At 33.3% G+C, this 13,391-nt stretch overlaps 7 protein-coding genes across 7 annotated transcripts; 2 read left to right on the top strand and 5 right to left on the bottom strand.

The window, feature by feature from the left end:
* Positions 1-810: 810 nt before the first annotated feature.
* rpa2 (RNA polymerase I) lies at positions 811-4,089 on the bottom strand (the record flags this gene model as incomplete). The annotated part of the gene is made up of 4 exons (XM_004354733.1): positions 811-2,691; positions 2,769-2,978; positions 3,069-3,387; positions 3,467-4,089. 4 exons carry the CDS (start codon positions 4,087-4,089, stop codon positions 811-813), a joined length of 3,033 nt encoding a protein of 1,010 aa, XP_004354785.1.
* A 1,118-nt stretch (positions 4,090-5,207) lies between these two features.
* Positions 5,208-6,593, top strand: DFA_09434 (uncharacterized protein; the record flags this gene model as incomplete). Its single annotated transcript, XM_004354732.1, has 2 exons — positions 5,208-5,397; positions 5,464-6,593. The coding sequence occupies 2 exons, from the start codon at positions 5,208-5,210 to the stop codon at positions 6,591-6,593; spliced, it is 1,320 nt and encodes a 439-aa protein (XP_004354784.1).
* Positions 6,594-6,680: 87 nt separating this feature from the next.
* On the bottom strand, positions 6,681-7,106 carry DFA_09433 (uncharacterized protein; the record flags this gene model as incomplete). Its single annotated transcript, XM_004354731.1, has 1 exon — positions 6,681-7,106. One exon carries the CDS (start codon positions 7,104-7,106, stop codon positions 6,681-6,683), a length of 426 nt encoding a protein of 141 aa, XP_004354783.1.
* A 59-nt stretch (positions 7,107-7,165) lies between these two features.
* Positions 7,166-7,788, bottom strand: qpct (peptidase M28E domain containing-protein; the record flags this gene model as incomplete). Its single annotated transcript, XM_004354730.1, has 2 exons — positions 7,166-7,175; positions 7,235-7,788. 2 exons carry the CDS (start codon positions 7,786-7,788, stop codon positions 7,166-7,168), a joined length of 564 nt encoding a protein of 187 aa, XP_004354782.1.
* Positions 7,789-7,966: 178 nt separating this feature from the next.
* DFA_09431 (uncharacterized protein) lies at positions 7,967-8,881 on the bottom strand (the record flags this gene model as incomplete). Its single annotated transcript, XM_004354729.1, has 1 exon — positions 7,967-8,881. The coding sequence occupies one exon, from the start codon at positions 8,879-8,881 to the stop codon at positions 7,967-7,969; it is 915 nt and encodes a 304-aa protein (XP_004354781.1).
* A 466-nt stretch (positions 8,882-9,347) lies between these two features.
* Positions 9,348-9,966, bottom strand: DFA_09430 (uncharacterized protein; the record flags this gene model as incomplete). The annotated part of the gene is made up of 2 exons (XM_004354728.1): positions 9,348-9,416; positions 9,490-9,966. The coding sequence occupies 2 exons, from the start codon at positions 9,964-9,966 to the stop codon at positions 9,348-9,350; spliced, it is 546 nt and encodes a 181-aa protein (XP_004354780.1).
* Positions 9,967-10,824: 858 nt separating this feature from the next.
* Positions 10,825-13,263, top strand: DFA_09429 (uncharacterized protein; the record flags this gene model as incomplete). Its single annotated transcript, XM_004354727.1, has 4 exons — positions 10,825-11,025; positions 11,097-11,591; positions 11,660-12,745; positions 13,081-13,263. The coding sequence occupies 4 exons, from the start codon at positions 10,825-10,827 to the stop codon at positions 13,261-13,263; spliced, it is 1,965 nt and encodes a 654-aa protein (XP_004354779.1).
* Between the last annotated feature and the right edge of the window lie 128 nt (positions 13,264-13,391).

Here is a 13,391-nt window from a genome sequence, read left to right as displayed (position 1 = left end):
GACTATTTGTTCAGAAGAGATCTTTCACCCACTCTCTCTCTCAACCACTTAAAATAAAAAACAGACGTTACATATCAATCATATAAGAATGTTCTATCAAATCTTTACCTTTATATAATGATATTTGTTCGAGATATTTATTTCTTGAAGCTGGCTGATAAAAAAAAATAATAAACGGGTTTAAAAGGGAAAAAATAGTAGATAATATTTTGATGATGTTGATTTTTAAACAAAAGTTATAGATGAATAATAAATATTGTTGATAAATTAAAATCAAAAAGGAATTTGATTTGTTTACTCTTATTACTGTTGTGTATTCCTTTATTTTTAGTAATTTTTGCATTAAAGAGACATAACATTCATCCAACCTTCCCCACTAACGAAAAGAGAATGATCCAAACAAGAATAAAATTTATTTATATAGTAAATAGATGTATTAATAGGATTTCCATCCTCATCTTTAATTTATCATTGATATTGACCATCATTGAAAATCCTCTACACTCTTACCAGACTGGTATCCATAAACTTTTAACCAAAGAATTGATCAGAATGGGGGTTGGGGTGCAGATATTCCTAATTTGACTACCAACCACACCTACCACTCTCTTTCAATTAACATGAATTACTTTTGATCACTAGTAAGGGTTAGGGTTATTAAATGTATATTATCTTAATCCATTGTTGATTCGATTGCGATTGAAAATACAATGATCGACCGATCGATCGGGTTTTCTCTTTCTTTTTCTTTATCTTTTTTTTTTTTTTTTTTTAAATTTTAATTATTATTTTTTTTTTGTTTTCTTTTATTTATTTAATTTGAAGTTTAAGAGCAATGTTTACAGCAGCCAATTCAGTAATCAAATAATTAAAGACATAGGGGACAGCCACGGGGACAGCATCATCAACCTTGCAATCGATACAAGTGGTATGATTTCTAGAGTCGGTTTGACCGGATGGTTTGGTGGCGACGGTGAGGGTGCTACCACAGTGTCTGCAGACCATCATAATGTGGAGATCTGAAGATTTCATGAGACGATCGTTGAGACAGAAAGAGGTACCATGAGCCAGCATTGAATCACGTTCCATTTCACCAAAACGAATACCACCACCAATCTTACGACCCTTGACGGGTTGTCTAGTGAGGGCGTTGACCTTACCGGTGGCACGTACTTGGTATTTATCCTTGACCATGTGACGAAGACGTTGGTAGTAACAGACACCAAAGAAAATATCGGCGTGGAATTCCTCGCCAGTGGTACCGCTGTACATTGGCTCATTGCCGTAATAATTGTAACCGGCCTTGGCCAATTGTTCACCAAAGAATTTGACGGCAGTGTTTTTTTCGTCAAAGCTAAAGGCTGTACCTTGTTGGAAGATGCCATTGACGGCACCAGCCTTGGCGGCCATGATTTCTATAAGCATACCAATAGTCATACGAGATGGGAAAGCGTTTGGATTAATAATGACATCTGGCTTGAGACCACTTTCAGAGAATGGCATATTGATTTCTGGCCACAACTGCGACAAAACACCCTTTTGACCGTGACGAGAGGCAAACTTGTCTCCAATGACTGGGTTACGATCGAAACGATACTTGACGGTAAACTTGGTGACAGTACGTGGGGCATTCATAGAGGTGAGGTTACCAATAATCTTGACCTCTTCAATCCAAGCCTCTTCCTTGGACTTTATCATTTCAACGACTTGTTTGCCATCGAGTTCATTGACAAAGGTGTAGAGTGGTTCGTGACCAGTGACATAACGACCTACATGTGGGAGACCGTCAACATCGAGGTATTGATCGAGACCATCGGTTTGATAGTCTGGACGAGAGACAGAGGTACGACCAGTTTGAGCTCTGAGTTTACCTTCGTCCAAATCGTAAAAGACAGTCTTGTAGACCGATCCATGACCAAAACCACGTTCATACGAAGACTTGTTGATAATCATAGCGTCTTCCATATCGTAACCAGTGTTTGAAATGACGGCAATGACAGCGTTACAACCGTGGGGGTAGTCGTTGACATGGTATTTGCTTTGATTGATGGTACGTACGATAGGCTTTTGTGGGTTTTGAATCTTGAACAACTTGTTATCGGCACGGTAGGCATAAGAGTGCATGGGGGTACCCATAGTCTGCTTGGCCATTTGACATTGATACATGTTACGTGGCGATTGATTATAATCTGAGAAGGGGGTCAAATTGGCAACGACAGAGAGCATGGCAGTTGGACTGAGCTCAACGTGTGTAGTAATACCCTTTTTAACCTCTTCGGGGTAGATGGCAATATTCATGTAGAGTTGTTCTTGTGGTCCAATCAACTCTTGTTTGCCAGACTTGACATTGATGACGGGACGCATAAAACGTGCACCAGTCGAAAACAACGAGATACCTGGGAATTGTCCACCAACAATACCTGGTCTATTCTTTGGTGCATAGGCAATCTCTAGCGTACTTGGTACATTTTCATGTCCAACCGATCTAAGATAACGTAATGTATTGACCAATTCATCACATGTATCTTCGTCGGCCATACCAATCAAACGTCCATTAAATGTAACTGGCAACGATCCCGGTCTAAATGTTGATGTTGTCTCTATTGATGTTACTCCATTACTTAATAAAAATTTGGTCAATGTTAAATTTGATTCAAGTACTTTTCTTTCTTGTAATGGATCTTTTGTAATCTAAAATAGAGAAAAAGAGAAAATTAGAATATATAAATATTCAGAATATTATATATGTTTGTTATTATTTTACATACTAAACAATTTGAAGACAAATGATTTAAAAGACCACATGGAGCACCATCTGGTGTATGTACTGGACAAAGGAAACCAAATGATTCTGGCATCAATTTACGAATAGATGAAGTTTTCATTGTTGCAAAAAAGGCACCTCTATGTATCGATCTAAAATGTGAAATATATCTAAGGAAATTTAATTTTTCTGCAATAATTGTAAATCCTGATGTCTAAACAAAAATAAAAATAAAATAAAATAATTAATAAATATTCATTCTATATCTTTTTTGTTTTGATTTTGTTTTTAAATTTATATTTACTTGTTGAACATCTAAACCAGAATTTGAAGCAAGATTACCAGTAGCCAAAAAAGATTCAAACTTTGGACCGATAGCACCAGCACGATCAAAAGATTTCTTTAAAATTGCTTCATGATTTGGATTTTTGCCATTCTTTTTCTCAATTTCTACACCGTGTAGGAAATGGAATCTAACAGTCTCTAAATATTCTTGTAATCTTTCCTTTAACATTGAACAGAATAAATGTCCTCCCAATAATACTTCATGGAATGATGTAGCATCAATATTATCACAATCTGATTTTCCTTGTACTGATGAATATAATTTTTGTACCATTAAACTAAAATAGAAAATAAATAAATAAGTATGTTTACTATTTCTTTTTTTTTCTATTTCTTTTCTATTTTTTGTTTCTTTACCAAATTAAATTAAATTTATCTCTCCAATTTGGTAAATGAACAAGGATATAATTATTGATCATATATTCTGCGATTTGGCGATTAGTAAAATTATCTGGAAGGAAAGCTTTGTGACGGAAACGACTGCCGAGATAATCGAGAGCTTCGGCTTGGGTGTTGACGTGGTCGATACGTTGCTCACGGAGCATGAGTTCGATACGATCTGTAAGGAAGGTGTTTTCAGTGTCACCTTGGACAACGTGTTGGTAGATTTCCTTGTCGGTGGTGTCACCGAGGATGCGGAGGAGCATGGCGACTGGAAGGAAGTATTCGTGACGCTTGTAGAGGAAACGGTAGGTGACTTGACCGTCGGCCAAGTAGTGGAGTGCGTTGGTCATCGATGTACGATCGGGGAGGACCGAACGGATAGTGATACCATACTTGGTGTACCCGGGACCTCTGCTAGTCCAACCCTTACGTTGGAGTGCGACGGGATGGTTGCCCTTGTTGGCAACGAGCATACGGATGAGCTTCTCATTACCGTTGACGACAAAGTAGCCTCCCATCTCCATCGCCTCCTCGTGGTTGGATACGAGCTCGTCAGGTGTCAATCCCTCGAGATGGCACAAACGCGAACGCACCATAATAGGCAAGTTGCCCAACGACACTGGCAACTCGAGTGGAGTGCTGTCGCCGTGCTTGTATATCTGCACGATACCACCCATCGAGCCGGCATACGAAATACCCGCTTGACGTGCTTCATCGGGGTACAGCGGCTTGTTGTCTGCCTTGAATGGTTGCTTCACCTCGATGCTCTTAAACTTCATGAACCAGTTCTTTCCTTCGCCGTCTAGATTCTTGATGTAGGTGGGTGTCTGATTCTCACAGATCAATCCCAAGCCATGTTCTACAAAAAAGTTGAACGAGTCTATATGTGGCTGTACAAGCTTTTGTAACTCTGCTGATCCTTCTTGATCTGATGTCTCTTTAAACTTTGCCATATTTAAAAGTAAAGTAAATATATATAATATAGAGAGAGAGAAATAGGATAGTAGTTAAACTACAACAACTTGATTGTTGGTGTTGAATCAAAAAGTTGAATGAAAAAAGTACCGAAAACGAATCACCCCTCAATAATGAAAAAAAAAAAATTATCAAAAAAAAAAAAAAAAAAAAAAACGAACGAGACGAACAAACAAATATAAAATGAAAAATCATTGAATCGTAATATTTATCTTATTTGTACAAGTAAATAATAATTTAATAATATTTTTTAACAAACTGATCGGGGGAAACCAAAATTTTTTTAAATTTAAAAATTATAATATATTTTTTATTTAAATATTCTAATACCTCTAAATAATAAAAATAATTATTTGATAAAATTTTTAATTGTGTTTTTTAAAAGTTTGGATGAATAGTGATCTCACAGTTGTTGTTGTTGTTGTTTGTTAGATAAAGCTTTGAGATTATGATTATCTTTGATATTTGTAGATAATGCAAAATACAGATATTTTAAATCAAAGTAATGTTTTTTTGGCAAACCACACCGAAACGAAAAGTATGTTTGTCAAAACGAATCATTCTAAAGCAAGTTTTTTTAAGCAACGAGATAAAAAGATAGAAGTAATAAGAAGAGGGGGAAAAAGAATAGGAGTATCTATCACCATCCATACAATCAATCAATCAATCAATCAATAGAACTAATCAAGTAGCTACTAATTACTAGATAAACCTAGAATAATAAAAAATAGAGTAGAGAATGCCAAACTTTTCATGTGACGGTTGTGGAGATATTTTAAAGAAACAACAAGTAGCACCTCATATTTGGCGTTGCCGGTATGCTACATTCTCATGTATCAATTGTCGTCAAGTGTTTACAAACAAGGAATATCAAATTCACTCGGCTTGTGTAACAGAAGAAGAAAAATATCATGGTAAATACTTTAAAGGTATGTTTATTATAAAATGATAGAAAGAATCTGAAAGAGAGAAAAACTAATACTTGTTGTGTGTAGGTCAAAAATATGATCCAACCAAAGAGAATGCAAATAATAATGGAAAAATAAAAAATAATAATAGTAGTGATAACAACAACAATAGCACAATCAAACAAGAAAATAGTAATGGTAATGGTAATCACAAGAGAAAAGCAGATCAAGAAAATACATCAATCAAACAAGAGGAACCATCAACCATCAAGAAACAAATCAAAATTGAAAAGGATGAAAAGGAGGAATCTAAAGTTTCAAAAGCAGTAACCAAAACTGATGATAGTGATAGTGATAGTAGTAGTAGTAGTAGCAGTTCATCATCATCATCATCTGAAGATTCGTCAAGCAGTAGTGAAGATTCATCAAGTAGCAGCAGTAGTGAAGATTCTTCTTCAGACTCTGATTCGTCAAGTGATAGTGATAGTGATAGTGATTCATCATCTGATTCATCATCAGAATCATCATCGTCATCATCAGAATCAGAATCATCCAAAGATGAAGACAATAGCGAAAATACTACACAAAGTGATCAATCCAAGAGCAGCGATGAAGATGAATCTGGAGATATCAAGATGAAGGACAAAGAAGAAGAAGAAGAAGTAAAGAAACAAGATAGTAGCAGTGAAGAATCTTCATCATCAGACTCTGATTCGTCATCATCTGAATCATCTTCATCAGACTCTGATTCGTCATCGTCTGAATCTGAATCTGATTCGTCGTCATCCGAGTCGGAATCTGATTCTTCGTCATCCGAGTCGGAATCTGATTCATCGTCATCTGAATCATCTTCTGATGAATCTAGCAGTTCATCAAGTAGTTCAGAAGAGGAAGCTTCAGCAGAGGTAGAAGGAAAAGAGGTCAAAGAACAAGATCCATCCATATCAGAAGAACAAGTTGAAAAGAAAGAGGAGTCAAGTAGTGAGGATTCATCATCGTCATCATCCGAATCATCATCATCAGAGTCTGAATCCGAATCATCGTCATCAGAATCTGAATCTGAATCGTCGTCATCAGAGTCAAGTTCATCTGAATCCGATGATGATTCCTCGTCAAAATCGAGTAGTCGTTGTTCGTCATCATCAGAGTCAAGTTCATCTTCATCATCTGAATCAAGTTCATCATCGTCAGAGGATGACAGTTCATCTGATGATTAACCCATACCAACAACAATTATTACTCTTTCTAAATAAACCATTACCTTTTTTTACATAGGCAAACTACTACTACAATTTTATTGTTTATTAATTGTTATTATGAGTTAGATAAGAAGTTAAAAATACATTAAATATTTTAGTTAAATCTTGGATGGTAGTTTTATCTAGGGTATTGTAGTTATCACATTCTTTGTGCCAACATTGTGGAAATGGTAATGGTATGAGATGTAGAATCGGTACATTGTAGGCATGGAATGGGACGTGGTCATCTTGAATCTCTTGTCCAATATCTCTTGTAATAAAGTATTTAGTCGATTTGAAACTAATCAATCTTTTAGCTTGCAACTTGTCTTCAATGTCTGATAGTTTCTTAAACAAATGGGCAGTAGGTTGATGATAAATGTAAAACTTTGGATCGACTGCACCCAACAAATCAAACAGTACAAACAAATCGACCGATTCATAGAATCCCTTTACATCTCCCAACTTTTTTTGCCAAATGTCTTGATCCATACAATGAATCCGTTGCAGTCCAATCAACAAATGCTTCTTCTCCATCAAAAAATATTAATTTAATTCTTTCTACAAAAAATAAACAAAAAATAAACAAAAGAATAAGTACTTGTTTCTTTTCCTTTTACTTTTTTCTTCTTTTTGACATACTATTTGAATCAATTAATAAATTTGATTCTTGCATTAATTGAGCCAATTCAATGATCATTGCACAAGGTACTGCAGAGTCGACTGCACCAATAAATTTAAAATCTTTAAAGTATTTAGAGTCATAGTGAGCTGCCAACACTATGGTTTGTGCATTGTCGTCGTTTAATGGGTGTGTACTCGTGACTATAATGTTTGTAAACTTTTTAGTGCCATGCGGTGTAGTGTCGTTGAATATATCATATTCCACCTTCCAATTGCTATTTGATTCAAATTGTGATGCAATGTATCGAGCCACTTTGGCATGTGATGGTGTGTCTGACACTCTTTCAACCAAAAGGTGTTTTAAATGTCCATATATTTCATCAATCATTCGATCTGTATCTACCAATGCATTCTTTATCGTTGAGAACTTTGCTACATTAAATTTGATTACATCTTCTGATGTTAATGTCTTTGAAGCCACTCTTGATGATGATAATACAATTGTAATGATAAATATGATCAAAGTAATTGAATACCTAGATTGTATCATCTTTGTTTAAAATTGAATTATAATATATCTTGAGATTCGTTAAAAGAACATGTTAATGATGGCAAAAAAAAAAAACCAAAGATTTTAGTACAAAAGATTTTAAAAACTTTTGATTTAATATATTGTAAATAATAATATATATATATGATTATTATTTATTTTGATTTTCTTTTATTGTTTAATTTGAATTTTTAAATTGAAGAGTAATATAATTGACTGATTGAATTTTAACTGAACGGAATAATGGTCTCAAGTTGGCTGGTAAATTGTTGGCGAGTGCAACTTGGTTTGGATTAAAAGAGGCCTCGGCAGTCATGAGGATATAGTATGTTGGACCAGTTACGAGATAACTATCATCTTGGATGGTGACCATTAATTTACCGTTAAATGTGAATTGTCCCTCGACGAGGATAGCAACGTGTTTGAGGATAGTGGTTGGTTCCCAGATGACGAGGTTGACAGAGGATGGACCGAGATTGAAATTACCACCTACCATGAGGGGGGCTGTTAAATGAGTCGATACCGACGAGGAGATGGTAAGGTCTTGAGTGATGTAGGCACCTTCCAAATAGACTTGTCCGCCAGTCAATGTGACACTACCTTCTATGGATGCGTTGGAGAGTGTCAAGTTGCCAGCCAAACTATTGAGGTTGGCAGTAATTCCAGATCCCATTTCAAGAACCATTGCACCTTCATTGGCAAGAGTGACTCCTTTGGTGGCACTGAGATCTTCCACGCTTTCGTATTTGGCATTGTTTCCAATCAAAACGGAACCTTTAATCTGAGTGGTAGTGTATGATGTAACGGTCACTGGAGAACCCGATGGAGAACCTACGACAATCAAACCAGCCAACTCGATTGATTTAAATGAATCGATGTTTTGTGGTAAGTTGTTGTTGGTAGAAGTATAGTTGATCGATGCAATATATTTAAAGTTTTGGTTTGGTGCTACTCCTCCAATCCAAACTGATGGATCATTAAAATCACATCCTTGGTAACAATCTGAACTAGTATCAAATTGAATTATCTTTTGTCCAAAACAAAAAGAAACAATTGATAATATTAAAATTAAAATAGATAAATGGAATTTCATTGTTGTTGCGCGTAATTATATATAATGAAATGAATGAATGAATGAAAAGTTGTGAACATTACCTATTTATATTAAAGATATTGGAGATATGGTTTTTGATCTTTTGAAAAGATGATGTCAGGACCTACACAATTTAATGAAAAAAACGAAACCAATAGATATTTGTAATAAAAAAAATCGTATCTTTCCCACCATGCCCCGAGAGACAACGCTTTAGAACATAATCGAACGTCTCTTGACATTCTGAACCCTGATTGTAATGGTATTGGCCCAATACCAAAATCAACAGTATCTTGAACTAGAGTCTCTTGCAACCTTGAATCATTGTTTTACTATTCTCTTATTTTTACAATATATACATTGCAAGTATTATTGGTGAACATATTCATTTTAGTTTCTAGTTTGTTAGTTCCTTTATTCTTCTTTTACATAAATAAATAAATAAATAAAAACACTCTATCCTATTTTAACTTATATATGGCATATAATTATCATCCTCCATATCCATATTATTAAATCTATCTGTTAAAAATAACTTAAATAAAAAGGACGACGGAAATTAATAAAATGAAACAAATATAGATAAAAGAAATGAAAGATTATTTTACCTCTTGTTGTTGATCTAAATATCTTTGTCTTTCTTGTTGTTGCATTTGTAATTGATTATTATTATTAGTATTATTATTATTAGTATTGTTATTATTATTATGATTATTATTAATATTTCTAGTTTCAGTAGAACAAAGGTTTAATTGATTTAAAGAATGTGTCATCCCACCATTATTATTCTTGTTTATATTCATCCCAGTTAATAGAGTTGTAGTTGTATTTGTATGATCAAATATATTATGACCGTGTATATTGTGAGACATTATATTTAGATTATTGTCTAATAAATTACTTAGACTATGATTATGTATTGATAAACTATTTAAATGTAATGTTTGTTGTTGAGGTTGTTGAGGTTGTTGCATTGTTCTATTGCTACTACAACTATGATATAATAAATAATTCTGTTCATCTAAATGTTGTACAATGATTCCCTTGTCCATATGACATTGTCGGCAATGTTCAATTCCGTTCATTGTGAACTGCTTATTACAATCACAACATTCCATATTCTCTCTCTCTGGTATGTGTCTCTAGTATGTGTGTATGTGAGGTAGGTATATATATATATAAGTATGTAGTGTAGTTGTTCTACTACTATCTTTATTTACTACTATTAGTCCGTCCAACTCTCTAATGACGTTTCACCACCCCCACAAAATCGATTTATAAATTTAATTTAATTTTGTGTTTGTTTATAAAAAATACGTTGCATTTTTCGATGATGGTTATTAGTTGAAAGTTCAACTAAAAATATAAAGAGAGAGAGAATCATTACTTTTGTGACAATATATCTCAAGAAGAAGTTATTATTATTTATTTAATTTTATTGAAATTTAGTTCGATGAGTTGGATGATCGTTTTAACCCACATCGATATTTTTATAGGAAGGGTGTTGATGCGATGAGATGATGAGCAAAACCCCCTAATGGTTCACCTCATCACCGTCTTTCAGACCAGTCTCTCAAAAAGAGAGTCAGAGTCATCAGTCAACCAAGCAACCCCCCAACACCCACATCCCTCATTGAATGACGCGATACAGATCACCAACCATTTTTTAGCTATAAAAAGATAAAAAGAAAACCTTTTAGTTTTTATCATCATCTCGAGAAGAACATGTTTACTCTCTCACTTTTTAATCTCCTCACATGTAAATAACTAAATTATATATATATATTCTCTCATCTTATAGTTTTAGTTTGTTTGTTTATTTGTTTACTTTTAGATATGAGGCATCGATTAAAACATTGATACACAGTAACAGTAAACTATCTCTATTTTTTTCACCAAACAACCCCCATTAACCCTACCCTAAACCAACCACCCAAGAAACAATGTCGTCAACAAACCAAAATAATGAAGAAAATGATGATGATATTGATAATGATACACTCATCTCAGATGTTGACTTTTATAATGATCAAGAAGAACAACAACAACAACAACAACAAATACTTTATCAACAACAATTAGAATTAAAGAATAATGACGAAAATATGAATGTTCAACAAGAATTGGAATATCTTAGATTTGTAGTAAGTACAAAGAAAAAGAAGAAAGCTTTTTCTACTTTTATATTTACTTTTTGTTTTTTTTTTTATTTTAGGTAGAATCATTAACAAATAGAATTCAACAAATGGAATCAAATATTGATCAAAATGCAGTGACATTTCCACATTTACAACAAGGTCAATCATTGGATCAATTTTCAGAGACTGTTGCTAAAGTGATTGCAGATGCATCACCTTTTCTTTTATGGATGTCTGGTGTCGATGGCAAAGCAATCTATTTTAACAAGAAATGGTACGAGTTTACAGGTCGATCGGTAGAAGAGGAATTGGGCGATGGTTGGACTGAAATTGTACATCGAGAAGACTTGGTACGAATATTCTCCATCTATATGGAAGCATTCCACAATCGTACTTCATTTAAACTTGAATATCGTGCCATGCGTCACGATGGAGTCTATAGATGGTTGATTGATACTGGATGTCCACGTTTTTCACCTGATCAAAAATTCCTTGGTTATGTTGGTTCTTGTTTAGATGTTACTGATATGTGGCATTCAAAACATGAAACTATTACTGTTAAAAAACAATTAGTAAGAAGAAAATCATAAAAAAAAAAAGAAAAACAATATTTATTTATTTATTTTTATTTGTTTTTTAGGAATCATTATTAAAATGTTCAGAATATTTATTAAATAATCCAGGAAGTTCTTCTTCTACTTCTTCTTCTTCTTCTTTTTCAAATGCAAATAGATTAATATTTTTTAAATCTATATTAAAATCGTTGACTTATTCATTTCTTTCAAATGGATCGATAATATTTTTGGTGGATTCAAACAATCCTTGTTTACTGCGTATTGGTCAAAAACACAATGTAAACATTGATCAAGATTATACCATACAATTACCTGAAAGATTTTGGCAACAATGTATAGAAACTATGCAACCACAAACACCAGAACAACAATTACATCAAAAACAACAAGATTCTATCCATCATGCGGCGGCAGCTGATCCACCAATCGATCCAGTTCAAATGGAACGTCGTGACTTTTACGAAGACATCCCATCATCCCCTCTAGAACAATACCCACTCTCTGAAATGTTTAAAAGAATCGATCAAGCAAATAATATGGTCTACCTACAACCAAACATTTATTCAATGCTCTATCAAAATTATATATCACCTTTGATGATTCGTTTAGGAATGAAAAGTGTAACAACTGAATTTATTCCTCATTTTGGTAATTATGATAGTAGTATTCCATATGGCTTTATTACGATTGGAACGGTTGCTCAAAGACAATTTTCAGCAATTGAACAAAATACTCTAAAAGTAATGTCAAATATAGCCTCTGGTTTTGTTTATCGTCAAACTATTCAAGCTGAAAGTTTATCAAAATCATTAATTCTAGATGAATTAAAAGTAAAAGAGGAAAAATCAATCATCTTGACAAATCATAATGGTTTTATTTTAGAATCTTTTAATCAAGATAATAATATAATTGGAATGGATATATTAGAGGTATTTTCTAAATTGGGTGATTTAAAACAATCTAGTTTTATAAAATCTTTTCCTCAATTTATAAAAACTTTAAATATACAACAAATAGTAGAACAAGTTGGTGATGGTTTGATTGATATTAAAGAATTACCAAATCAAACTTTTTTATTTTTATTTAATCAATATAATAATCAACAACAACAACAACAAATGACTGGAATAGAAAATAATAATAATAATAATGTAGTTAATATACCTAAAATACTAGTTATTACTAAAGATCAATATTTAAAAAATAGATTTCAATCAAATCAATCAACAAAATCAACAAATTTAATTTTTAAAAATAATTTTGTAAGATCAAAAAAAAAAAGAAAATTATATATGTACCAAAATATTCTAACTTTTTTATTTTAGGAAGAAATAATTGAAAAGGAATTGATAGAATGTTTATTATTATTTGTCGAAGATACATGTTGTGAATTTTTAATTGAAAAAAAAAACCTATCATTTGTAAAGTCCAAAATAGTACTTTTGGTTCCCCTTGCATTTATCGATCACCGTTTGTTTTTGGATAGTGTAGAAACATTTATCATCAAGAACCCTCTTATAGATGGTACCTTGGATGCTCTGGTTCAGCGAGCCATCAAACCCAAGGTTTCATGATGACAAGTGTGACATCATCTTTGAAACCTACCTCCTCTTATAAAACTAAAAATAAAGTGATTAGTGTTTATAATCTTCTAAAAAAGAATCTCTAAAGGTGTTTGTTTATGGATTAACCCGGTTAATCACGTGTCTCCCAGAATGACAAAATCGCTAGTTTTTAAGGAATGACACACCTTTCAACGAAGCGGCTCACCAGACTCTCAGAAATTTGGAGAGGACA

This window comes from Cavenderia fasciculata (assembly GCF_000203815.1).
Source record: "Cavenderia fasciculata unplaced genomic scaffold Scf_EU5ZYIE01DZOHE-5, whole genome shotgun sequence".
Lineage (NCBI taxonomy): Eukaryota > Evosea > Eumycetozoa > Acytosteliales > Cavenderiaceae > Cavenderia > Cavenderia fasciculata.
Note: the sequence above shows the minus strand (reverse complement) of the source record. Positions and strands in the feature narration are given on the sequence as shown.